General features: G+C 46.0%; 1 protein-coding gene across 1 annotated transcript; it reads left to right on the plus strand.

Moving 5' to 3' along the window:
* The first annotated feature begins 1,982 nt into the window (after positions 1-1,982).
* KPNA3 (karyopherin subunit alpha 3) lies at positions 1,983-27,531 on the plus strand. The gene is made up of 17 exons (XM_056856250.1): positions 1,983-2,119; positions 8,911-8,955; positions 12,093-12,182; positions 12,391-12,420; positions 12,511-12,563; positions 12,648-12,743; positions 14,066-14,151; positions 16,220-16,306; positions 16,661-16,830; positions 18,294-18,338; positions 19,115-19,246; positions 20,914-21,046; positions 22,610-22,710; positions 23,363-23,434; positions 23,542-23,704; positions 24,288-24,382; positions 27,180-27,531. Exons 1-17 carry the CDS (start codon positions 2,024-2,026, stop codon positions 27,276-27,278), a joined length of 1,593 nt encoding a protein of 530 aa, XP_056712228.1. The 5' UTR covers positions 1,983-2,023; the 3' UTR covers positions 27,279-27,531.
* The last annotated feature ends 413 nt before the right edge of the window (positions 27,532-27,944 follow it).

Below are 27,944 nucleotides of genomic sequence, written 5' to 3' on the forward strand. Positions count from 1 at the left end.
GGGAGAGCAAGGGAGGAGGATGGCGGGAAGAGACATTCCAACCTGGGGCCTGCTGGAAGCAGCGCCTGAACCAAAGAAAGGCAAAAGGCCTGGACTGCTTTTACGAGCCCAGGGGAAAGCCCAGGGGAGCACACACAGCAAAAGCTGACAGACCCTCACAGATACAATGTTTGCCCTGAATGCCATGTACTGGGTTGCCCGCTCTGGGTTGAGAAATTCCTCGAAATTTGGGGGTGGAGCCTATGGAGTGGGGGGACCTCAGCAGGGTATGACACCATAGAATCCACCCTCCCAAGCAGCCATTTTCTCCAGGGGGACTGATTTCTATTGTGTGGAGATCAGTTATAACTCTGAGACATCACCAGGCTTCACCTGGAGATTGGCAACCGTATTAGAGCATCCTGTTTAAATGAATACTCAAGCTATGTATGTGGTCTTTAAGAGGAAGTGCAGTCCCTTGTACACAGGAAAGAACGGCCAGCATGCAAGTCAATTCTGACCCCACACATCTGTGAGGCACAGCAGGATTGGGCTGGCAGCTCCACTGACCGGGAGGGCTAAGGCTCAGACTATCTAGGCGGAAAGCAGCTGCAGAGAACTGACAGCTGAGGAAAGAGACTGAAGTGGAGAATTTCCATGGAAGAAGGAGTCCCAGAGAAGCCAGCCTGTAGAGCAGTGAGAAGAGTGGTTGACTTACAAAATTAATGCCCTGCCTTTCTGCCCTCATCAGGGCCACCCGTGTGGCTTTGTTGTGTGGTTTGTGTGTGACTTCTGCTGCTGCGAAGAAAAATGGCTTCTCAGAGCCTGTAAAGAGCAGAGACTGTGCACAACCCTCCCTGGAGTGTTTGAGGGGGAGCCCAGAGACTTCTCCCTTCACCCTGGATTTGGGTCCTCGATATATATATATTAGTGGTTTTTTTGGTCCAAAACTTCCAGTTCAATATCCCTGGTTCTTCCCACGTTGCAGTAAAAGCTGGGCCATGTTTGATGCGTGTGGTTTAGACTCATAAAAGGAACAGTTAGATGTGAGTCCAGTAGTACCTAAGAGACCAACAAGAGTATGAGCTTTCGAGAGCCAAAGCGCCCTTCGTCAGATCCCCATACTAGCACCCTATTTGCAGAGATGTAAGGGGAAAGGTATGTCTCCGCAATGAAAGGGGCTGGGGTCTCCAAAGCTGCCCTTTTCTCCACGCAACTGACCTCTGTAGCCTGGTGATATAATTACACCTTTGCTTTCTGATGGTTAAATGTACACAAAAAGTATTAAAAGTATTTTTAAAAATTATATCCAGGTTCTGTGTATAAACTGTATATAAAACATAAATGAATTTGGGTCCCATACCCCAAGATATCTCATTAGGTATATGCAAAAATTCCAAAATATTCCAATATACCGAAAGATCCCAAGCAGTCCAGATAAGGGGCTGTGGCTCAGTTTGCAGAGCATCTGCTCGGCATGCAGAAGGTCCCAGGCAAGTAGGTGATATGAACAGACCTCTGCCTGAGACCCTGGAGAGCCGCTGCCGGCCAGAGTAGATAATCCTGATTTTGATGGACCCAGGGTCTGAGTCAGTATAAGGCGTATCTTGTGCTCAAGGAACACTCAAACTGTATATCAACATCCTGAAGCAGAAAGACACGCCCCCCCCCTTCCGTGGAGACCCCGCCGAAATGCAAGAGCTCGGTGTCGCAAAGCACGCAGGGAAATGTAGTCCGGCGCGCCGCAGCCCCCTCCCCCCCCCGCAGCCAATAAGAATCCGAGTCCGCGCGGCGCAGGCGCATCAGCAGAAAGAAAAGAGCCGCTCCTCAAGGAGCGTCACGTGCCGCGGGCTGCCTCCTGTTTCCGCGCCCGGCCAGTGAGCCAGAGGCGCGCCTGCGCACCGCCGGCCTTTCCCCGCCTCCGTCGTCACGGAACGCGCCTCTCCCCTCCGCCCCCCCCCGTCGGCTCGCCCTCTCTCTCTCTCGCTCGCGCGCACGCCGCCGCCGCCGCCCCAGTCCGGAGCCGGGAGACGCCGCCGCCGCTATGGCCGACAACGCCGCCGCCGCTGCTGCCGCCGCCGCCGCCGGTCTGGAGAACCACCGCCTGAAGAGCTTCAAGAACAAGGGCCGCGACGTGGAGGTCGGTGTCAGCCGGCGGGGGCTCCGCGGGGCCTGGCCCGGCTCGGGGGAGGGGTCCTCCCGCGGCCCCCTGACGCGGCCGGCCTGAGGCGAAGAAGCGGCGCGGAGGGCCCGACACACCCACACGCCCCCTCGGCCGCCGCCGCCAGGGCCAGGGCCCTTCCCTCCCCCCCCCCCCAGGCCGGCGCGGAGGGTCTCCCTCCCTCCCCGGGGGTGGGCGCTGCGGAGCCCTTTGTGCCGCTGTGGGGCTGAGGGGAGGGACCTCCCACCCGGCTGGCCTGCCCTACCCCACCCCACCCCGGGGGTTGGGGGGCACATCCGCCCCGCAGGAGGGAAGCAACGTGGGGGCACGCCGGACCCATCTGCGGAGGGGGGCTTCTTCGGCTGCGATCCTGAGAAGCCCCACTGGATAAAGCGGGGCTTACCTCGGAGTAGGCCTGCTTAGGGCTGCTCCTTTTGTGTCTTTCCCCGTTGTTGGGGTGCTGAGAGCCGCCTCCAGCCCCTCTCTCCGAGGCAGCTCTTTGTGCTCCGCCTGACAGGCGAGAAGAAGAAGAGGAGTTGGTTTTTAATACGCCGACTCTCTTTACCGCTTAAGGGAGACTCGAACCGGCTTACAAACCCCCTTCCCCTCCCCACAACAGACACCCTGTGAGGTAGGTGGGGCTGAGAGAGCTTTAATTGAAACAGTGACAAGCCGGCCTCTCCAAGAGACTCCCTTGCATTGGGTTTGCTTTGACTCTGCCCTTCTCATACTTCAAAACAAAAAAAGCCAGTGGGTGAAAATGTACATGTGCTGGTTTATGGGACCTGGTCCTTTACTCCCCTTCCTTGACATTACCTTTTCTCTATAGCTTATGTAGTTCAATGGACAGTAAGTATGGGTGCTATTCAGTTGAGCTACGTTTTGAAGCGGCTGGAGGCTCCTAGGGTGAATGGATCATCTCTCATCCTCTTGCACCATCCTGAATGCAAGAGAGGAAAGGAACAATGGGTTGTTCCCGGAGAGCCTAGTTTGTGGCAGGCAGAGCAGAACCATACATTGTGGTGGGAGGGGGGTACATGTGCGTCCTGAGAGGAAAAAGCATTGGAACTTCTGTGCGGTTGATGATACCATGTCTACCTTTAAACCTGTGTTCTGCTGCCCTGGGTGTCCTAGGCCAGCCAGATCTCAGAAGCTAAGCAAGGTCAATCGTGGTTAGTATTTGGATGGGAGACCACCAAGCAAGTCCAGGGTTGCTTCACAGAGGCAGGCAATGACAGACTGCCTCTGTTCATCTCTTGCCTTGATAAACCTAAGGGGTTGCTGTAAGTCAGCTGTCACTTAGCAGCACTTTACACCACCACCTTTATCAAACAGTGGAGTGGTGCATGAATATGTAATTGGAACACTGTCTACTGAATGGGAAAGCCCCTTTAGCTAAATGGCAGAGCGTCTGCAGAAAGCCCCAAGTTTAGTCCCTGTATTTCTAGTTTAAAAGGATCAGGTAGTAGGTGATCTGAGACCGTGGAGATCCGCTATCTGTTAGAGCAGACAATACTGACCCTGAATCAGTCTGAACATAAAGGCCCTGCTGGATCAGACCAGGGCCCATCAAGTCCAGCAGTCTGTTCACACAGTGGCCAACCAGGTGCCTCTAGGAAGCCCCCAAACAAGACGACTGCAGCAGCACCATCCTGCCTGTGTTCCACCACACCCAATGTAATAGGCATGCTCCTCTGATACTAGAGAGAATAGGTATGCAGCACGACTAGTATCCATTCTAACTAATAGCCATGAATACCCCTTTCCTCCATGAATATATCCACTCCCCTCTTAAAGCCCTCCAAGCTGGCAGCCATCACCGCATCCTGGGGCAGGGAGTTCCACAACTTAACACTGCGTTATGTGAAAAAATACTTCCTTTTATCTGTTTTGAATCTCTCACCCTCCAGCTTCAGCAGATGACCCTGTGTTCTAGTATTATGGGAGAGGGAGAAAAACGTCTCCCTGTCCACTCTCTCCAAACCCTGTATAATTTTAATGACCTCTATCATGTCTCCCCTTAGCCGCCTTCTTTCCAAGCTAAACAGCCCTAAGCATCTTAACCGCTCCCCATAGGACAGTTGCTCTAGTCCCCTAATCATTTTGGTTGCTCTTTTCTGCACCTTCTCAAGCTCTGTAATATCCTTTTTTAGGTGTGGTGACCAGAACTGTACACAGTATTCCCAGTGTGGTCTCACCATAGATTTGTACAAGGGCAGTATGATAGCAGTTTTATTCTCTATTCCTCGTCTAATTATGGCGAGCATGGAATTTGCCTTTTTTACAGCAGCCGCACACTGGGTTGACATCTTCATTGAGCTATCCACTACCACCCCAAGATCCCTTTCTTGGTCTGTTGCTGCCAGCACAGATCCCATCAGTGTATATGTGAAGTTGAGATTTTTTGCCCCAATATGCATCACTTTACCATTACTCACATTGAATCTCATTTGCCATTTTAATGCCCATTCTTCCAGTATGTAGAGATCCTTCTGGAGCTCTTCACAGTCCGATTTTGTTTTAACCCCCCTAAATAATTTGGTGTCATCTGCAAACTTGGCTACTTCACTGTTTAACCCCAACTCTAGGTCATTGATGAAACGGTTGAAAAGCACCGGTCCCAACACAGATCCCTGAGGCACCCCACTGCTCACATCCCGCCATTGTGAGAACTGACCATTGATTCCTACTCTCTGCTTCCTATTTTTCAGCCAGCTCTCAATCCATAAGAGGACTTGTCCTCTTATCCCATGGCTATGAAGTTTGCTTAGCAGTCTTTGGTGGGGGGCTTTGTCAAAAGTTTTTTGGAAATCCAAATACACAATATCCACAGGCTCATTCCTGTCTGCATGCTTATTGACGCTTTCAAAAAACTCTGATAGGTTAGTGAGATAGATAGTGAGATACAGAAGCCATGTTGGGTTTTGCCCAGCAGACCGTGCCCTTCTATATGCTTGACAATTCTATCTTTAATAATGCTTTCCACTAATTTACCCGGAACAGACGTTAAGCTAACTGGCCTGTAATTTCCCGGGTCCCCCCTCGAACCTTTTTTATAAATGGGTGTTACATTGGCCATTCTCCAGTCCTCTGGTACAGAGGCTGATCGAAGGGACATATTACATATCTTTATTACAAGTTCAGCAATTTCCCATTTGAGTTCTTGAAGAACTCTAGGATGAATACCGTCTGGTCCCTGTGACTTGTTAGTTTGCAGTTTGTCTAGACGTTCTAGGACGTTCCCTAGCTGGTTTCCTACTCCTAATATACTTAAAGAATTTCTTATTGTTTGTTTTGATGTGTTTAGCAATATGTCCCTCAAAATCTTTTTTTTTGCATCTCTAATTATCTGCTTGCATTTCCTTTGGGCAAGTTTGTGTTTGCTTCTGTTCGCCTCGTTTGGGCAAACCTTACAGTCTTTGAAAGAAGACTTTTTCTCTCTAATTGCTTCCTTCACCTTACCCGTTAGCCATGGTAGTGACCTCTTGGACTTATTACTACCTTTCCTGACCTGTGGTATACAAGCTAGCTGAGCCTCTAGTAATGTGGACTTGAGTAACCCCCAAGCCTTTATATAACCCTCCTAACTGTTCCTTTCAACTTCCTCTTTACCAGTTTTCTCATTTTAGAGAAGTTCCCTCTTTTAAAGTCAAAGGTAATTGTGTGAGATTTCCCAGTCACTTTCCCACTTAGATATAAATTTAATTTGATGCCATTGTGATCACTATTGCCAACTGGCTCAACTACATCCACATCCCGCACTAAGTCACTGGCAGCACCACAGAGTACTTCTACTGCAGTCTCCGTCTGTCATAAATGGAGTTTCCTTATCCCAGAAGTTGGAGTGTAGAAAAAGCACAGAATTGGTATGGGCTGCGGAATCCAGTTTCCTGAGAACCTCAACCATGGAATCCTCAGGACACACTTGATGGACAGATAAGGTACTGCCCTAGTGCCTGTGTTTTCCTGAATGACCGATCTGCGTGATTCAGAGTTTATTTTCCCCTGCTCAGAATGAAATGGGAAACAACTGAAGATGAATCTTATTCATCAATACAATCAAGCTTGACTGGCAGTGATTCTCAGGAAGAGATCTCCTGCAGCTTTGCTAAATGGGAGCCGTTCAGCAGAAGATGTTGGTGACTGAACCGTGTAGTTTGGTTGGTGTGTAGAATTTGACTACTCTGGTGTGGTCTTCAGTTTCCCCAAGAAATAGGGCTTGTGCCACTTATATGGTGGGGTCTGGGGATGTAAAATATTGAATGCTTCAACAATAAAGTTTTTTTGTTTTTTTGCCATCAAGTCACAGCTGACTTATGGCGACCCCTGGTGTGGTTTTCAAGGCAAGAGATGTTCGGAGGTGGTTTGCCATTGCCTGCCTCCGCATCACACCCCTGGTATTCCTTGGAGGTCTCCCATCCAAATACTTGCCAAGGTTGAGGCTGAGTGTGACAGGCCCAAGATCACCCAGCAAGTTTCCATGGCAGTGTGGGGATTTGAACCTGGGTTTCCCAGATCCTAGTTCGACACCTTAACCACTGGCACTTATATATTGCTGACAATTTTTACATGTTTTCCGAAGCTCGGAAAACTGGCAGAGGGTTACCTGTGCATTCCAGGATCTTGTTTGAGTTCTTGTCCATCTTGAGCTTCCTTCCGGTTTTAATGGTTGACGCTGAATTCTAGTATTGTAAGAGAAGACAGGCAAAAAGATTTATTCCTCTGCACTGTCCATGGTCTTTTAAACCCTGATCATGTCCATCTTTACCTGGATTTTTGAAAAGGAAAAACGACAGTTCAGCTTTTCTGTAAGGAGGTTGCTCCGGCCTCTTGGGTGATTTCGTTCTTTTTCCATACTTTTAGCTCTGTGATACTTATTGAGAGTAGGTGACTGGAAATGTATACAGTTTTCCAAAGCAGCGTGACAGATTTATGTAATAGCATTATGATAGTTGCTTCTTAGGTGTTTTCCAGCCCAACGCTTGCTTAATAAATCCTCAGATTAAATTTACTTTTTCTACTACCACTGCCTGCTGTTTTTTAATTTTCCAGTGAGCTGTTCATCCTGACCCCCACATCTTTTTCTTCTGGGTAGTCATGCTCAGTTTAGGCCTATCAGTCTCTTTTTGACCTTGCCTATAAACTTTTTTTTAGACTCTTGCTCTTTCACTCAATTTGGAGAGATCCTTGTTTTGGAGATTCACTGTTTGGGGTTTCACCAGTTTTCAACTGGCAGCTTTCCCTTTTACATCTTTGTCACTGTTGTTACAGGATGCAGGTAATTACAGATTCCCCCCCTCCCCATATTTCCCCCACTTAGCTATGAGGATAGGCGGGGAAATCCTACTAAGTACAATTAGTTTGGATTATTATGTTTTGCTCATTTTGAGTCAAGCTGAGAGCCTCTGTTGTATGTGTGCAAAAGGGTAAGCAACCAGTAGTCCCCAAATCACAGCTGGCCCATACGTAGTAGTGTTGCGTTGCTTTCTCACTTGCCCGTCCCAGAGGGGAGAAAAGGATATGCGGTGTTTGTGGCAATGGACACTTTTGGGGAGGAAGGCTGGGGCTTTGGTCCTCAGCGCGCACACATGGCTATCCTAAATAAATTTGATATCTTCTGTAAAAAATTTGATATCTTCTGTAAACTTTCCTACTTTGTTTGCCATTGGTGTGTAGTTTTTAACACGCGGGTTCTTTTTTTCTTGCAGAAACAGTCCGGTGATCTATCACCTGCCCCTCCCAGAAACATGTTTACTTTCCTTAATCTGCCATGTTTTATGAAGTAGGCCATAGTTCTTTAGATTTGGGCCCATTACATACAATGCTTCAAATGTGGATATCTCCCCCCACCCCAGCAAATTTCATTGTAATTCCCAAACACTTTCCCAAGTCCTCCTTTGCGCCGTTGGTATCGTTCATCATAGTTGTGTATTTTTAAACACGCAAGTTGTTTTATTTGTGCGGATGAGGTGCGTGCCATTTCACAACTATGTGGGAAAACCTTGTGTTACCAGAAATCTAATTCTGAACTTGGGTCTTGAATACAGGTGGTAAAAAATCCACAAAATAGGTCCAGGTACAGAAAGTGAGTTTCTACAAACGTGGGAACTTTCTGGTTTGCGGGGTGCGAGGGGACACACAAGTTTTAAAAAATCCTTACTTGCCTTGTCTCTTGCGTCTTTTCTGGTCCTAGAAGTTCCCTTAAGGAGCCGAAAGGCCTCACTTATTCACTAGAGCAAACAGATAATTGGAGCCAAATATATCTAAAAGTTTATTTTCATAGAAACTGGTATTTTTACTAGCAAAAATCCTATAATGCCGTGTCAGGTACAGCAGCACCTTGACCCTTGTGTTACAAGGCGGGTTATAGGAGTTTCTCATAAGGCGTGTTATGGAAGTTCCATTTAAAATAAAGGATGGGCAAGTGTGAGGGGGGGGGAAATGCTGAACCCTTCCCCTATCCACACTAGTTTCCTGAAGCAACATCCACCCAGCTAGTTTGCTCCTGGTCCCAGAGTTTCACCAGAGGACAGTAGCCTGAGTGAAGTTATTTAGGGAGAGGGGGAGCACAGGCAGTCTCCTCTCGACCCATTTTGAAGAAAATCGACATGACCCCGCATTGTGAGAAGTGGGATGTGGCTCTGTAATGCTGGCCCATTGTGAGTCCCTAAGTACTCTGATACTCACTTTGAAACTGAAGTGTTGTTGTATTCTGAACTCTTCCTTAATTTGTTATTGTGAACCTCTAACCATTTTTTTCTCTCTTACAGACTATGCGAAGACACAGAAATGAAGTGACAATTGAGCTTCGGAAGGTAAATATGCCTCTTTTCATTTGCTTGCGTTTGAAGTTGCTGTGGGGAGTTCTACCTACAGAATATTGATTTTAAAAAAAGAGAGAGAGATTCCACCTAAACTCTGTTGTAGTGAGCCTGATGACAGAGTTCTCCTAATACACAGCACATCCTACATCTGACAGCAGTCTGCAATTGCATGGCTTATTCCTTGTTTGCCTTCTTACTTATTAACTCTCACATGTGCTCAGGCCCTGAGGCCTGTATTTGTTCCTCTAAATCGTTGTGCCACTGGACAGCAGTTCACTGGATCAGTTTTGTGGAGGCTGGACACGTTAACCCTTGATTCTAGTGGATGCAAGAATGCCACAGTCTGGGAAATGAGCAGATTTTATGACACTTCTGTCTGGTGCATGTAGGGATTCCAGCCTCAAGGTGGGACCTGGGGATCCCCTGGAATTACAGCTAATCTTCAGACTACAGAGATCAGTTCCCCTGAAGAAACGATGCTTTGGAGGGTGGACTCTATAGCATTGTACCTGACCGAGGTCCCCGTCGTCCCCCAGGCTCCGCCCATATCTCTAGGCATTTCCCAACCTTCAAGCCTTCCATATAGAGCAATCTGCATTTGCCCAGCAGGTTAATAATTTGGTGGTGCTCATAGACTCATCCTTGCTGTTTGAAAATCTAGTTGATGTGGTGATCTAGAGTTCCTCTGTTAGCTGCCTTTGGTGCACCAACTCCTTTTTTTAGACTCTGCCAACTCGGCCATGCTAATCTGTATTTTTGTAACCTTATGGTTGGAGTACTGTAATGAGCTCTACATTGGGCTGCCCTTGAAATTAATTGTGAAAACTGTGACTGGTTCAGAATGCAGTAGCCTGCTTATTGTTTGGGGCTAGCTTACAAGAACATCTCTCACCTGTTTTAAAACAGCTAGATCGGCTGTCCATTTTTCTGAATTCTGCCCAATGTACTGGTTGTGACCTTTAATGCCCTTTACGGCCTGGGACCCACATACCTAAAAGAACCTACCTTCCTTAAGCTGCCGCCTGCTGGCTGTTCCCCTACTTAAGGTAACCTCCCTGGCATCTTCCAGAACCCCTGCTTTTTCTGTTGTAGTTCCCACCCTGCAGAATGGGCTCCATGAGGAGGGCCCTGCGTCGAGAGCGATGCAAGGGAAATTTTATTGAACCATGTTGACGTTATAACAGCTACCATATTTTGCAAATGAAGTTCAAGAATGGTGTTTTTCTTTGGTCTATGTAATCTTTGTGATCTTTTTTCTTTCTTTCGGTATTTGTATCTATGCAGTTTTTTTTCTTAATTTCTGATGTTCCTGTTTTTTTTCCTGCACTTTCTAACAATAAAACTTAAAAAAAACAAAAAACAGCTACTATATTTTTGTTCTTTCTCATGATCTGGCTTCTCAGTTATGCCACATCAGCTAGTAGTAGTAGTAATTATTGTTGTTCAAGTGGGAACCTGTTACGAAAAGTTCTTTGGGGGCTGTGGCAGAACATCTGCTTTGCGCGCAGAAGGTCCCAAGTTAAAAGAGTCAAGTAGCAGGTGATGTGAACGAACCTTTTTATACCTGAGATCCTAGAGAGCCATTGCCAGGCAGAGTAGACCAGAGTGACCTCGATAGACCCAGGCGGTCTGCCTCTGTTGTCGGGCAACTCCATGTGTTCACTGTAGGCAGGAGACTTTCAGAGCAATAATGTATTGCTAACCAGTGACACATTTAAGTTAAATTGCAACAGATACTTTCTTTTCTTTCATGTTCACAGAAACCTCAAGGTTTCATTCAGCTCTTAAGAGTTTGTATTTCGGAAAAGTAGCTTCTGACTTGATAACTTAAAAGCAGATAAAGCAAATACTGTCTCGTTTGATGGTGAAATTTTTTTAATGCTAATTTTTTAATTGCTAATTTAAATAGCAATAATAAACTGTTCTTTAAGTTTAAAAAAAAAGATAAAGCTTGTGTCCCTTGGAAGTTTTAATAAATTCTGTTCCTTTATAAAAGAAAATTGCGTGTGTGTGATAATCAACTGTAACATATCCAAGTATTGTACACAGTATCTTGCTTTGCTTATTGTGCTATTAATAATTCCACAGAATCCTTGGCTACTTCATACTGTGTTAAGCAGAAGTTGCTGATAATGCTGTAATGGTTAGTGCAGGGGTGTCAAACTCAATTGTTACGAGGGCTGGATATGACATAAATGTCTCTTGGTCGGGCCGGGCCATGCCTCGCTAGCCCAGATTGAGAGTGGGGGTGTGTGGCTGCCTTGGCTGGCCCGCGGGCTGGATAAGAGCTCTCAAGGGGCCAGATCAGCCCATGGGCCTTATGTTTGTCACCCCTGGGTTAGTGTGTGTGCTGAGTGTTAGAGCACACTTCCTTGTACAGGATTAAAACAGGTGCTGTCTCGCTGTCTGACTTTGAGATACTCCCATTGGTAAATGGAATCGATCTATGAAATAAGCATCCATCTCTCATTGCTCAGAGTGTATTAATATGCATGTTTAAGGAACATTCATTTTTACAGCAGAGCATAGATGGAGGGGGTCAGCAGCAACAAGCCCCCAAGCCAAATCTAGCCCCATTGGGGGCTGTATTTATACTGGGACTTCTCTGTTGCCAACACAGGTACAGAAAAGAGATATGGTATGTAGAGTATTGGAGTAGGAACATGGAGACTTGGATTCACATCCTCTCTCCCTATTCCACGTGAGGATAAAATTTAGGTGGTGAGCATCTTACATGCTGTACCGAGTCCTTTGGAAGAGGGCTGGACTCAGAAAGTGTCATACACGGAACCTGCGTGTCAGTCACCTGGCAGATGGAATCAGAATCTTGGTCCTCCACCACTAATTTCATTTTCACCGTTGCCCAGCAGGAAATTGGCTTGCTGGTCAGGAAATTGTTCTGCAGACACCTTAACAAAAAGAAAGCTGTTTGTAATGAGCGCTGTAGAATTTCTTTTGCACATGTGCGTGAATTTAAATAACTTGCCACCCCTTGGATTAAAATTTAAATACGCATTCCAACTAAATGTAGCTGCAAGTTTCTTTATGTGAATACATATATATGTATTTTAAAGAACTAATTAGCATTGACAAATAGTAAGGACCCTCTTTTGATCCTTTGTTTTCAGAGCAAAAGAGACGAGCATCTGTTGAAAAAAAGAAACGTGCCCCAGGAAGAAAGTTTAGAAGATTCAGATGTCGATGCTGATTTCAAAGCAGTAAGTTACTTTTTAATACAAACAAAACTTAGAAGAAGTAGAAGACTGTCCTTTGAATCTTCAGCTTAATTAGGACCATGTATTTGTGGGGAAAAGTAAACTAGGAAACTGCATTCATTTAAAACAGTTGGGTTGTTCCTTGTTTTGTGAAGAATGTTGGATTTGTAATGAAAATTATAACTAAACCATCTCTGTTTTTTGTTTCAAGCAAAACGTAACCCTAGAAGCTATATTGCAGGTAAGTTGCTGAGCAGTCTTGTTCTTTCTTTCAAATTAGTTTTCTGAATTCTTGACTTCTAAATTTCTGGAATCTTTGTTAACGCTGCAGAATGCTACTAGTGATAACCCCGTCATCCAACTCAGTGCGGTCCAGGCTGCTAGGTGAGTGTTTGTTCAGACTTCATTTGAAAGGCTGGAGTGCAGTTGCTGTTCTTTTCATTAACCTCTTTTGTTTTAATTTTACAGAAAGCTGTTATCGAGTGACAGAAATCCTCCTATTGATGACTTAATAAAATCTGGAATTTTACCCATCTTGGTGAAATGTTTAGAAAGGGATGATAAGTAAGTCGTGGTTTCCCTTTTCGCAGTATTCTGTGTATAACCTAAACATGTTTTTTGAAAAAAATACGTTATGAACTGAAGGGTGTGGTTATTTGTATTTTTAGAACATGCAACTTATTTATTTAATTTGTGTGGGTGAAGTGAATTCCATGGCATGACCATTTGGAGAATGTATTATCAAAAATCTAATTCTGAACTTGGCTCTAGGGTTCAAATAAAAAAAATCCACAAAATGGGTCCAGGTGCAAAAAAGTCAAAGATGGTTTGTTTATGAACTTGGGAACTTCCTGGTTTGTCAAAAAATTCTTCAGTTAAACAGCCTTTCCTGTCTGTGTCTTTTGGATCTTTTCTGTGCCTGTAGGTTACCTGCAGGAGCCAAAAGGCCTCACTTATGCACTAAAGCCAGCAGTATCATTGGAGCAAAATACATCTGAGTAATTAATGTTCTTAGAAACATTGATAGTGTACCTAGCAGAATAATCTTGGGCTTCATTTTCACCTTTACAGAAACCTCCTGTTAAAGATCAGTTAATACATTTGCTAATACAGAATACACAAATTATCATGGAGGCTTTTCTCTGTACTGTCATTACCCTAGTTTTGTGATAACTTTACATCGTTGTATAAGCTTCCTATCCTTTTTTACAGAGATCATGATTAACCGTTTAATGTAGCCTTTCCAATTTGCCCAAATACTTCACCTTTAAGACAGCCCTGTAAGGGAGGTCATTGTTACTGAGGCAGGTAGTGATCTGCAGCTGAGACTCACCAGTGAGTCCAGGTCTGAGCTGTACTTTTGCCCTCTGGCTACAAGGCCTGCCTGGTGTATTTAGGACCTGTTTTGGTTGCTCGCTGAAATAAACAGTCTCTAGGTTTCTCCCCCTTTACTTGACTGAGGTTATTCTTCATTTCCTCCTCTTTGTGTTAGCTAAATACTTACTTTTGGGAGTCCTGAAATTGAATGTCTTGTGTTATTCTGTGTTAAATTAAGAGGAAGCTACTGTGAACTTTCCATGGCAGAAATGGTGTGTTTATACCTGGTGTTTTTTTTTGGGGGGGGGGTGGAATAGCAAACAGCATGAGAAGGGTCCTGTTAGAAATCTGCAGATCGGTTCCTACTTCTCCCAGTTCTTTCCAACACCGTAATTAAACGTTAGTGTACACTTCTTAAATATTGTTCAGTCATAGCCTGCATAGGAGTAGCATTACAGAGCTTGGTAGTGAATGCTGTGGTAAGATTTCAGCATTTACTCCCTTTCTCTTGCCGTTAGTTATAGAACGCAGTGCAAATGCTAATGCCGCTTTGTCTTTTTTTTTAACAGTCCTTCCTTACAGTTTGAAGCTGCGTGGGCCCTGACTAACATAGCATCGGGCACCTCTGCACAGACTCAAGCAGTTGTACAATCTAGTAAGTGTTCTGAGTCTTTTAGCTTAGGGGTATGGATGCATATCTGCTGGTGAAGGAGGCACATGAACACGCTTGAAGCTGCCTTATACTGAATCAGACCCTTGGTCCATCAAAGTCAGTACTGTCTACTCAGACCGGCAGCAGCTCTCCAGGGTCTCAGGCAGAGGTCTTTCACATCACCTTACTTGCCCAGTCCCTTTAACTGGAGATGCCGTGGGTTGAACCTGGAACCATCCGCATGCCAAGCAGATGCTCTACCACTGAGGTACGGCTCTTCCCACATGTTAACATGAATAGTGAGAGACTTCTTTGGCAGTTCCTCGTGTGTATCATGCTTGCTTTGGAAGAAGTATGTGGCTTGGTCCAGATGAGTAACATGGAGAATGTTCCCATATTATTTCGTAAGGGGGTGGGGTGTAGAATTGAATTCTCTGTAAAAAGGGGGAGCAGTTTCCAGTCTTTGAGGGGTCAGACAAGGCAGCAAGTGTTGAAGATCCCTCACAACAGTTGCTGCAAGTGGGGTGGAGAGAATGATCCGCAGGTGCTTTTTTCACATGAAGCTGCCCTGGGTCCATCAAAGTCAGTAGTGTCTACTCAGACCAGCAGCAGCTCTCCAGGTTCTCAGGCAGGGGTCTTTCACATCACTTGCTTGCCTGGTCCCTTTACCTGGAGATGCCAGGGATTGAACCTGGAACCTTCTGCATGCCAAGCAGATGCTCTACCACTGAGCCACAGCCCCTCCCATTAATCTAAGTTGGGTCAGGATGGAGCAGGGCCAAGATCAAAGGTGGGGGTGCCTCTTCACTGACATACGAGGCTGTGGGAGGGATCTCCAGGCACCTTCCAAGCATCGTCTTATCTCTCCTACACAAGTTGTGCAAGTGAAGGGGAAATGATGAAATAGATTTTCAGACCCCGCACCCTGCCCCACTTCTGTTACCATTTCTATCCTGGACACTGACAGGGTAGACCTTGCTTGGGAAAAGCAGGTCTGATGCCTGCCCTGGCAGTGGTTTTAATGATGGTCAATTGACCCTCATCATTGTACCTGGGACAGCTGCAGAGCTAGCCATGCTTCAGATGGGTCAACACAAAAACTATAGCGTGCCAGAAGTTGTAGGTAAGATTCTTTCCTTCCTCCACCCAATGGGCTTTGGAGGATGGGAGTGTAGGGTTTTATTATTTTCCTCACTTAGAGGGTGGAGAGAAGCCCTGGAAATGCATCAGTGTGTCCTCCTCGGGCGGTGGTAAGTTGTCCTTCCTTGGAGGTTTTTAAGCTGAGGCTAGATGGCCATCTGTCAGCAATGCTGATTCTATGACCTTAGGCAGTTCATGAAAGGGACGGCATCTTGGCCATCTTCCTGGCATGGAGTATGGGTCACTGGAGGTGTGGGGGGAGGTAGTTGTGAATTTCCTGCAGTGTGCAGGTGGTTGGACTAGATGACCCTGGTGGTCCCTTCCAACTCTATGATTCATCTTGGAAAGTCACAGTGGGTGGGTGGGAGGGAGATCTGAGGCAATCTCCCAGAAGGTGGGCGGTTTCTGTGTTTCCAGAACTTGAGGGAATAGTCAGGCAGCTTTGCGAGGTGGGCCCGAAGCCCCTGAGGTCGCAGCACCCCTCTTGTTCTTTCCCCCAAAGTTAGGTCCCAGGTTAGGGTTTCCCTTACCAACCAGCTGCCTGACTTCTGCGTCCTGCTAAATCACCTTTGAGAGAAAGTTGGGAAATGGCCGCTGTGATCGACAAGGCCCTTTGGCAGAGTTTGCTTTCTTTGTCACAGGGTAGTGGGCCTTTGTATTGTGAGAAGATGCTTTAAATGTTAGGGACCTTCTTTCCTAGACTAACATTTTAGGCTGCTCCTCCTTTTCCCCCTTCCAAAAGCAGCATCTTTTTTTTTAAGGATAAGCATTATCTCCATAGTTCTTCTAAGATGCATTTCTAATCCAGTCTGAACCATTGTCACTTGATTTCATAACTCCTTCCAATAATTACGGGGATACACAGTAAAATGAAGTGCTGTTCTGTGCAGACGCTGTATTTCACTTACATCAAACTAGTGTTCTCTTACAGATGCAGTGCCTCTCTTCTTAAGACTGCTCCATTCGCCGCATCAGAATGTTTGTGAACAAGCCGTGTGGGCTCTTGGGAATATTATTGGTAAGGATTAGCTATATTTCTAGAAGAAGAAAGCAACAGCCTCTAAAGGCTTTAAAAACCTAATTTTAAACATTGACATTACCCTCATGAGACTATGTTTCCTCTAAGTTCTTTTCTTGGTGCAATAGCGTTAAATAATTAAACATCTTTGTCTTGATAACTTCGCTTCTCTTGCTTGCTATAAAAGTAGGACAAATTGCGTCGCTTAGACTTTTCGCCGAACAGTAACGTTTTCTGTACTGTTCCTAATGGGGAAACATAGAACATCAGTGTCCCGACATAAGTCATTTGCATACATTTCAGAGTTTTCTCCATTGTGAATGTAATCTTTTGAAACAATTTTCATTTCTGTAGGTGATGGTCCCCAGTGTAGAGATTATGTCATATCACTGGGAGTTGTCAAACCTCTTCTCTCCTTCATCAACCCTTCCATTCCCATCACCTTCCTTCGGAACGTCACATGGGTCATTGTAAATCTCTGCAGGAATAAGGACCCCCCACCGCCTATGGAGACCGTTCAGGAGGTAAATAGAGAATTGCACCCCAGCCTCGCCGCATGTCATTTTTCCCCATGGTGGCACTTCTGTGCCCGATTTTGGTTACTGGTTATGAGACCCAGTGGTATCTGAGGGGTTTGTTTATCTTATCTGACTGCAAAGAAAAATACCAAGTGCATGAACACATGAAGCTGCCTTCTACTGAATCAGACCCTTGGTCCATCAAAGTCAATATTGTCTACTCAGACCGGCAGTGGCTCTCCAGGGTCTCAGGCAGCGGTCTTTCACATCACCTACTTGCCTAGTCCCTTTAACTGGAGATGCCGGGGATTGAACCTGGGACCTTCTGCATGCCAAGCAGATGCTCTACCACTGAGCCATGGCCCCTCCCCTGCTCTTGAGCCAAATTGTCAAAGAGTATAGGCAGATAAGAGATCAAAGGGATGACAAGACCCAATTGACGTCAGCAAGAGACTAAAAACATGAACAGTCCACTGAGTAAGGGAATGCTTTTGGAGTCAGTAGATACACACAGGGTTTTAAAACAACAACTGAAAACAGCCCCAGGTATCTCCACATGTATTTAGAGAAGCAGCATGGCTGCATTTTTAACAGCCCCCACCCCTCGGCCATTTTCCAGTGATGTTCCACCTATATGTTTTCCTACACTGGAGCAGTTGGGGAAGATTCTATCTCCTTTCCTCAGCAGGAGGCGGCAGTGGGCAATCGTGACTGGAAAAATGGCCAGTGGGAATACTCTCGAACTCCTTCACTGCCGCCGTTGTGCCAAATAAATTTGCCACCGCCTTTAGCTGCATTTCACTTCTTTAAAAAGAAAAAAAGGCTGTCAGTTGCAATAAGTATAAAGGTGTTTTTTTTTTAAGCTTTCAGGAGACTGTGCCCATGTTGTGTCTAGCATGGCCCTGAGGCACACAGAGCAGCTACATTTAAATCCAATAACTGAGTGGGACGTTCCCTGCCGTTGCAACTGGTTCCCAGCATTGCCAGTTCCGCTTGCGGATGGACGTAGGACATGGAATCTCCTCAAGAGCAGGAGAGGCTACTTTATTTATTATGTGTCTCTGCTGCTCTGTAGCCACAACCTCTGAGCTGGTCATAGTATAAAAGCTGAACAAAATAAAAAATAGGACAATTATATTGGATGAGTTGTTACTGTAGGGGACTAGTGAGTTTTTTGGCTATTTGCAAGCTTGTGGGTTAAAAGTGGCCGGATGATGAAGTAATTGCACCTAAAAATGAGTCTGGGCTCTTGATTGTTCCTTCTAATGTAAGATAAAATTGCTATTTAACATTTTCTGTTCTACATAAGTAAAATAAAATATTAAATCTGTGTACAATGTAATCAGTAGTTAAAACTACCTGCTGTAGTTCTGGTTAGTCTGCCTTAGTTTTATTGCCATTTTACACTGTGTGTGTTTGCTTTCTCTAACATTAATGGACTTACTAGAATAATTTTTCTCTTCCATCAGATTTTGCCAGCCTTGTGTGTTCTCATATACCATACAGATATAAATGTAAGTAAATACTGAAATTTTGTTCTAATTATTTATTTCTGAAGGCTTCTTTTAATATTTGAGCTGTGTTTCAATTCAAAGTTTCCAGAATTGATACAAAAAAGTTCCATAGAAATAATATTGTCCTGACCTGGTTGGCCCAGGCTAGCTTGAGCTTGTCAGATCTCAGAAGCTAAGCAGGGTCGGCCCAGGTTAGTACTTGGATAGGAGGCAACCAAGGAAAGGGTGGGGGAGCTGCTGCCGGACTGCAAAACTGGGCCTCTGTGGTGCATGAGGGCACTGCGGCAACAGCATTTTAGGTTCTTTGTATCTGGCTGCCTGCTTCAACCAGTGCTTTTAACATTAGAAATCCGTCTTGTTTCCAAATCTTGGGGCAATGAGACACCCTTGAATGGTGTATGGTAGCATGTGGGCTTGATAGTGTTTTTTCTGGAAAAATGTGTCTGCCCCGAGGTTGGCTGAACATTACTCCTGCTTTTGTTAGTATTTCCTCCGGGATAATAATTGTGATAATTTTGTCAGCGTTAATCTGTTTGGTGTGAGTCAACCAACACTGCTCTCTAGACTGTTCCAGGGCTGAATTCTGGAGCATGCCTTGAAGAGTATATAGGGCAGGATTCTTTTCGAGCACAGGAAATGCTAGAAAGTTACATAAATAATGTATTGATTACCTTCCACCCCCCCCCCCCAATTTTCAAACTGTCAAGTCCATGTTAATCTGGCTTGGATGTTTGCTATAGCCCTATGCTGACAGGTGAAACGTCTCTCCTCTGTAGATTCTTGTGGACACGGTTTGGGCTTTGTCCTACCTAACAGACGGTGGCAATGAACAAATACAGATGGTGATCGATTCGGGTGTGGTACCTTTTTTAGTTCCTCTTCTGAGCCACCAGGAGGTTAAGGTTCAGGTAAGGCTTTCTTTTGTTGGCGATAGAAGCGGCATCACTCCCGTACTGCCCAAGCCCCGATCGATTTGTTGCGGTTTGTTTTAAATTTTGTAGTCCCCTTTTCAGCCTGTTGGGAGCTAAATTAAATTTTGGCCATTGTCACGACTGAACATTGCAAATGTTACGGACTTCAAGCCTGTTATGTCATATCTAACTGCTTTAATGATGCCCGTCCCATGAAGAGGAAGGAGCGGATGTGATGCAGTCACCCAAGGTACCCTCATGCCATAGCTGAGGTGGGCCCTTGAAAAACTTACTTTGAAGGATACTTTCAACTTAAGGTTTTTTTTGTGTTTTTTTTGGTGTGCTTGCTGGCTGACCTTGGGCCAGGCGCATGCTTTCAGCCTAATCTACAGGTTTCTTATGAGGAGAATGATGTAAGCCACTGGGGTTCCTCTTTGGAGAGACAGGCAGGGTATAGATGAAGTAAATAAATAGAAATAAATTGGGCCAATGGCATCTTGATTGGGTCAAAATGTTTAGAGTTATGAGTGGAAGAGCTGGTAGAGCTTGATTGGGACCCTTCTTCCTGGGTTTTGCCTTTGTGCCAGGACTACACCATTCTGTAGCCAAGCTAGTTAACGATTGTCCTTCAGGGCTAGAATTTGGTTTTTGTAAAGTGGCCTGCCCTGGATGGCCCAGGTTAGCCCAGTATTGTCAGTTCTCAGAAGCTAATCAAGGCCATCCCTGGTTAGTACTTGAGTGGGAGACCACTAAGGAAGTCCAGGGTTGCTACGTAGGGACAGACAATGGCAATACCCCCTCTGTTTGTCTTTTGCCTTGTAAACCCTGGGGGAGTGGGGTTGCCATGAACACATGAAGCTGCCTTATATTGAATCAGACTCTTAGACCATCAAAGTCAGCGTTGTCTACTCAGACCGGCAGCGGCTCTCCAGGGTCTCAGGCAGAGGTCTTTTACATCACCTGCTTGTCTACTCCCTTTAACTGGAGATGCCGGGAGTTGAACCTGGGACGTTCTACATGCCAAGCAGATGCTCTACCACTGAGCCACAGCCCCTCCACACTAAGTCAGCTTGATGGCACTTTACACACACACAGAGTGGCCTGCACTTGCTAGAATCATAGAGTTGAAAGGGACCACCAGGGTCATATAGTCCAACCCCCTGCATCCTGAATGCAGGAAATTCATCAATGCACAATCCTGCACATTGCAGGAAATTCATCAGTGCTCATCTGTTGTATTGCATAATTCGCCCCCTTTGTCCTGCAAATACCCTCCAGAACAACACCTAGACAAGTGCTGCCAGACCTACTTGAATTTGGGAGGACATGTGGACTGGTCCCAAGCCACAGGGGTAGAGACTAACCACCGACAAAGCAGAGGCCAAACAGTCACAGCACCTGAGCGTGAAAGCCTGCGCGAGGCTCGCTTGTGTCATCTTTCTGTTGCAAAATAAAGGGGAAGGGTGGATGGGATGGGCATGGCTTACCTACGTAGGTCTAGTTTCAAGGTCTATCATGCGGTTGAGGAAGGTGTGCGAACTCCGTGCTTTCTCACAGAACTCCAGTTGGCCTATGACCTGCATGCCGGCATCGCATATGGACTGGCCCAAGAACGGGTGCGTGAACAGCCTTTTAAAACTTTCCTCCTGTTTCTTCAACCCTAGACGGCAGCGCTGAGAGCGGTTGGCAACATAGTCACCGGAACCGATGAGCAGACGCAGGTCGTTCTCAACTGCGACGTCCTGTCGCACTTCCCGAATCTGTTGACACATCCGAAAGAGAAGATAAACAAGGCAAGTGCTTGGCTGTCTGTGATGGTTCTAAAAACTTTCTATCCTGCGTCCTGTAGCTTAACAACAAGAATCCTTGATGCTGTGCATCAAGTGGTCTTTCTTAATTCTGAAAAGAGTGACACCCCCCCTCCCCAGGTTCCAAAGAAGGATGGCGTTGACATTGCTTTGGGACCTACTGTCAAAAATAAAGAGAAGATTGGAAAGTTCTTTCCTGTAGCTCCGTAACGGGAAGTTCTTTTCATACTGTAAAATGTTTGGAATGATAGAACCAAAGAGTTGGAAAGGGCCATACAGGACATCTAGTCCAACCCCCCCGCTCAATGCAGGATCAGCCCTAGAGCATCCCTGACAAGTGCTCTCCCAGCTGCTGTTTGAAGACTGCCCATGAGGGGGAGCTCACCACCTCCCTAGGTAGCTTATTCCACTGCTGAACTATTCTCACTGTAAAAAATGTATTCCTTATATTCAGATGGTACCTTTCCACCTGCTATGTAAACCCATTATTGCGAGTCCTATCCTTTGCTGCCAACAGGAACAGCTCTGAAGAGGTGGCATGTAAATATCCCAAATAAATTACCTATCCCCTAAGTACATAGGAGAGAGCCAGCGAGGTGTAGGGGTTAAGGTGTCAGACTAGGACCTGGGAAAACCAGGTTCAAATCCCCACTCATGTCATGGGTGCTTGCTGGATGACCTTGGGTCAGTCACACACTCTCAGCCCTAACCCTGGCTAGTATTCGGATGGGATACCTCCAAGGAAGTCCAGGGGCGTGATGTGAAGGCAGGCAATTGCAAACCACCTCTAAAGGTCTCTTGCCTTGAAAACCCGGGGGGTGGGGGGGTTGCCATAAGTCAGCTGTGACTTAACAGCAAAAAAAAAAAAAGTACATAGGATTGCTTTTAGCTTTTTATCCATTCCTTACAGCTGTGCAGTTGGGTCATCTTAATAAGACATGAAGGCTTCCTCAGTTAAACTTAAGCAAAATTTCTCATGGTGTAAGTTTCTGTACTACACAATGAATGTAATTGAGGTAGTTTTGAAGAAATTGTTTTTATTTTGGTCCCTCATTAACCAGACGCTGTGTCACTCCCCCCGCCCCGATAGTCTTACAAGGTGACTTCCTCTGACTTTTTGTCCACTGCTTTGAAGAACCTGTTAAGCCTAAAAGACAGGATAAAAACCAGCTAATAATTCAGCCTTGCATTGCTGAGATGCATCTTCCTGGCTTTTGTTTTTCCAGTTAAGCATACTACTCCAGTTTGGACATTGACCCCCCCCCCCCCACACACACACACACAGTGAGAATGAGGGTGGGCCTCTGACCCTCACAGCTTCTGCACTCCTCTTGCCATGTGTAGAAGCGAATATCCGAATTACGGCTCCTTGAACATGGCCTGACCTTGGTTACGGAACCCACTTCAAGCTGACTTTTCTCACGGCTGCTCGTCAACCCTAAATGACAGCAAAGTATACTTGTTTCTGAAGTCCCCATTTTATTAACACACCATGTTTCTACCTGGCTACAGCCTGAAGTTAAATACAGGTTTTGTTTTTGGTTGCAGGAAGCGGTTTGGTTCCTTTCCAATATCACGGCAGGTAATCAGCAGCAAGTTCAAGCTGTAATAGATGCTGGGCTTATACCGATGATCATTCACCAGCTGGCTAAGGTCAGTCGAACTGCCAGGCTTGCCTCTTAGTTGTCAAGTTAGCCCTGAGGTCCCCAACATGATGCCCACGGGAGCCAGAGTGCCCACCAAGTGTTTTTAGGAAGGGGGGGGGGAGCAGGAAGGGCTTTTGCCCAGCAAGGCTTCTGGTTGACTAGTGGAGATTTGATTGGCTGTGCAGATTTTTTTAAAAATGTTGCTGTGGCAGCAGCTGCCACCACAGCACCAGGATCTTCCCCGTGTTACTGAAGCTTGGGAGGGGCTGTGGCTCAGTGGCAGAGCATCTGCTTGGCATGCAGAAGGTCTCAGGTTCAATCCCCTGCCTCTCCAGTTAAACGAACCAGGCAAGCAGGTGATGTGAAAGGCCTCTGAGACCCTGGAGTGCGGCTGCCAGTCTGAGTAGACAATACTGTCTGATTCAATATAAGGCAGCTTCATGTGTTCATGAAGCAGCAAGGAAGTTAAGTTGTGGCAATCATTTTGTGGCGGGCTCCACCTCCTGCGGCAGCCATTTTGTTGCTGCACCCACCATGCCGTGTCAGAATTCCAAATGTGCCTGCTGGCTCAAAAAGGTTGGGGACCCCTGAGTTAGCCCGGGGTCTGAAGAAGCCAACAAACGTTCTGTTGCTAATAAATTGCCTGTTATGTCCTCTAGGGAGACTTTGGCACACAGAAGGAAGCTGCTTGGGCAATTAGCAACTTAACAATAAGCGGAAGAAAAGATCAGGTACATGCATGCCCCTCTCTCTGACTTTTAAGTCGCTGTCAACAAGTACATTTTAAAGCCTCATATTCCTGCCTCTGTCATTCTAAATGCTTTCCACTGCTATTCAGGTTGAATACCTTGTACAGCAGAGCGTAATCCCGCCTTTCTGTAACTTGCTGTCAGTCAAAGACTCTCAGGTGGTGCAGGTGGTTTTGGACGGGCTGAAAAACATCCTAATAATGGCTGGTGATGAGGCAAGCACAATAGCAGAGATTATTGAAGAGTGCGGAGGTAAGATTTCTGGATGCTTTCCATTGCAAATGGGTTCAGTGTGCCCGTCCGCTCATTTTTTCTCTTACACGTTTTAATCACAATTTACGCTTACAGCTTACCTTGTTTACACATATACTGTTCCAATGCTGGGAACACACATATTTTCCTGGGGAAATTCAGCACGAAGCGGGAAAGGGTGTGAAAACAAAGATTCAAGTATTTGATTTTGCACAAGAGAAAAGCACAATTTAAAATGGGGTTGTTCCAATTTATTTATAGAATCATAGAGTTGGAAGGGACCACCAGGGACATCTAGTCCAACCCCCTGCACAATGCAGGAAATTCATAACTACCTCCCACCCAACTACCTCCTTGACAACATTGTGCAGTACTCTGCTTTAGTGGGTTGTTGAATCTGGGGTTCCTGAGGCCCTTCTGTCTCATGGCCACGCTCATTGTGTTTTTTCCTTTGTGTTCTTCGTAGGACTCGAAACACTTGTACAGCTGAAGCAAGTGCCCTCGAGCATTAAGTGGCTTTAAAAGCAGCTAATGTTTTTTTTTTTTTGCCTTTGTGTTTCTCTCCTGCATCGCTCTTGACCAGGTTTAGAGAAAATTGAAGCGCTGCAGCAACACGAGAACGAAGACATTTACAAACTAGCGTTTGAAATAATCGATCAGTATTTCTCTGGTGACGATGTAAGTACCTCTGCGGCTGTTACAAATGCGCTGAGCAGTAGTTTGAAGCGTTCTGTTGAGGATGTTGCTTTCCATCTTAACAGTGCAGACGGGTCGGCCAGAGAGCTGAGAACCGAGGTCACGTTGATGGCTAAGGCGTAAAAATATCCTCGACGAGGGTGGGAGGGTTCAGATGGGGGTAGCGGGGAGTTGTATGCTTTCCCCATCACAGGGTAGATAGCTGGATAGGAGGCGCAGTGTTGACTTAGGGTCAAAAGGTTAACTCCTGTCCTTTTTTACATAAAATTTTATTATCAAAAAAGAAAACAAACATATACTTACACAAACCTTACATACAGTGTATCCAACCTTCCAAGAAGTGCCTTACGTTAACTGCGTTCTACATCAGCTAGGACAGGGGTCTGCAAACTGCGGCTCCCGAGCCGCATGTGGCTCTTTGGCCCGTTGAATGCGGCTCTCCGAACTTGGTTCGGAACCCCTGCTCTTGCGCCCGCTTGCACCGGCAGCCGGGCTGCGGAGCTGGCGCGCCTGAGAGAGAGAGAGAGAGAGCAAGAGAGAGCAGGCGAGCGGGCGCGCTCTCTCCCCTCCCACCACCGTGGAGAATGGCCAGGTCCCCCTTTCCCTCAATGGTTAGGAGGCTAAAGCCTCCCTCCCCTCTAGCCGCGCGATTGCTGGGCGGGCGGCTCAGCGGTTCCTGCCCCCCCGCCCGCCTATCAGCTGTTGGGCAGGGCAGGCTTCCTTTGGTAGACCTGGCCTCCGGCTGAGTCCCATTGGGAGGCCATGCTTGTACATAACTATCTGCTAAATCATACATTGATGCTTTATAGCCATTTAACATATCTTTAAAGTTATTCCAGTTATTTGCTTGCTTATTCTGTCAGTGGTTAATCGCTAATTATAGGTTAACTCCCGTTTTTGTGCGCACCCCTGCCTGTGCACACATCTGGCAGTTCTATTAACACTTCAAAAATCCTGGGAGATCTGTAAGCAGATCAGCTTCTAGATCTAGGTTTTGCATCTAGCCTGGCACTTAGCCCTTAGTGTCCAGCTCTTTGCAAAATGGCCAGTTTCCCCTTTCCGTGTCTTTTGAAAATTGAGCGCTGAGCAAGGCCTCACAAGTTAAAAGCAGCCAAGCACCAGCTGCTTGTGATGCTCCTTAGAAAGTTGGATGGTCTTCCAGATGCATGCCTTCAATTAATGCTCAAGAGCAGTGGTTCCCAAACATTTGGGGCCACCGCCCCCTTGGTTCCACAAACTCAACCCCAGCGCCCCCCTACCCTATCCTATAAAAAGCATGATTCAAAATAGAGGTTTGTGTGACGCACTAAAGAAGATAATAACAATAAAATTTCAAAACGGTAACAATTAATTGCACATCTATTCAAAATCAAACTAAAACTTTTTAGTTGAAATTTATTCAGCAAAACTGACGAACTTGATCCAATCGTACCAGCTCTTCAAAGTATGGGAAAAAGTTCTGATCGTTTCCACCAAATTTGCCAGCGTGGTGCCACAGCTTGATCTATTGTAAATTAGTGAACAACATGCTTGAAGGGGGCCACCTCTAGCTCCCCCCCTGCAGCCCCCTTGCCTCTTAATGCCCCCCTAGGTAATCCCACCGCCCCACCGGGGGGTGGTACTGCCCACTTTGGGAACCACTGCTCTAGAGGGTGCGATTGGGGGAGGGTGGTGGAGCCTCTCCAGTGCTTCTCTAAGGCCCGTATAGCCCAGCTTGCGCATGTACAACCCGCTGCCTCATCCCTGAGCCTGTGGGCATGGTTGATGCTGAAAGACTTCCTAGTAGCACTGCCGTTGTCCGTCACTTGCTCCTTCCCACGAAGACCCAAGAATCATCAGGCTAGAGCAGGGGTCCCCAACATGGTGCCCTTGGGCACTGTGAAGCTTGATGACACCTTTCCTGGTGCTTGCCATGTGTTGTTTTTTTTTTTTTTAAGTGGGCAGAGCCAGATGGGGCTTCTGCCCAGCAGGGCTTCTGATTACCCATTGGAGATCTGATTGGCTGTGCAGATTAAAATAACGTCATTACAGCAGCAGCTGCCACCACAGGGTTGGTTTTCTTCTCTCTCCTTTTTAAGTGTATTTTTAAAAATCACTCCTCGTTTCCAGCGTTTGGGCATCCTCTGAGTGTGTATGTGTATGTCTCCGCTTCCTGGGGTGGCCATTTTGTGATTGGCATCACCTCCCCAGAATGGCCATGTTGTGATTGTGTCTACCACTCTGTATCAGAATTTCGAAGGTGCCTGCGGGCTTAAAAAGGTTGGAGACCCCCTGAGCTAGAGGAAGGAATCTGTGCTAAAAGCATGCACCCAAGGGCATGAAGTAACAGAGCTGAGATGGGAAGGGGCTGTAGCTCAGTGGTAGAGCATCTGCTTGGCATGCAGAAGGTCCCAGGTTTAATCCCCGGCATCTCCAGTTGAAGGGACTAGGCAAGTAGGTGAAGTGAAAGACCCTCTGCCTGAGACCCTGGAGAGCCACTGCCAGTCTGTGTAGACAATACTGATTTTGATGGACCCAGGGTCTGTTTCAGTATAAGGCAGTTTCATGTGTTTATGTAGGTAGGGAAACATTTTTTTTGCCCTCCCCCCCAAAAGTCCTTTTCTTTAGCAAAACAGAGGAGAATTGTTAAAAGTTATCCTGAAACTTCAAAGTTGTTACACGACCTAAGAAATGCATATCTGTTAACACCCCAAGTGTGGCTAAATCCGGGCAGGAGCCTTAGGTGTTAAATCGGCCTCTCTGTAATCTTTATCAAATGGTGTCTGTTTTGCCCTTCTAGATTGACGAAGACCCCAGCCTCATTCCCGAAGCGACGCAAGGAGGTACTTACAACTTCGACCCGACGGCCAATCTTCAAACAAAAGAATTTAATTTTTAAGCTCGATAACAAACACAGTCTGTCTGTCCCACACCAATAAGATGTTACCACCAGATGGCTACCATTTCCCAAAAAAAAAAAAAAAAAAGGTTCCAAGCATATGCCTTTTTGTCTGATGCTTCTAAAGCAAGTCATATATCGGTCACTTCACAGTTGCCAAAAGTCACTGTCACATGGACTATAAATGCATATGCATGATCTCATAAACTGTTTTAGAATTTTTTAATAGCCCCTGCTACCTTTCCTTTTTTTTTTTTTTTTTGCCTTCCCCCCCCCCTCCCTCCTGGTGCCACATGCTGAGAACCACAATCTGCAGTCTTGTTCTGAGTATCCCTTTAGTGGTGGCACATTACCTTTCCACAGGGAAGAAGCTTTCTTTGGACAAGAGCGTGTGCTGCGGATCAGGACTTCTTAGTAGGATATTTGCTTACATTTTTGGAAGACTTTTGGGGAGGCCCTGTTTATTTTTTATTTTTATTTTTTTTGACCCTCCACCGTTGTTGCGCTCAACAAACATATTTTCATATATTTCACGTGGAGGAATAAATAAAAAAAGAAAATGCAAGTTCGAATTATTTTCATTGGTGAAAACTGAAATTGAAAAACAAAACAAAAAAAAACTTCTTAAAGAACTTGATAATTGATTACAGGTTAAAAACAGACGTC

The sequence above is a fragment of the Euleptes europaea genome, chromosome 10 (genome assembly GCF_029931775.1).
Source record: "Euleptes europaea isolate rEulEur1 chromosome 10, rEulEur1.hap1, whole genome shotgun sequence".
NCBI classification, from domain to species: Eukaryota; Metazoa; Chordata; class Lepidosauria; order Squamata; family Sphaerodactylidae; genus Euleptes; species Euleptes europaea.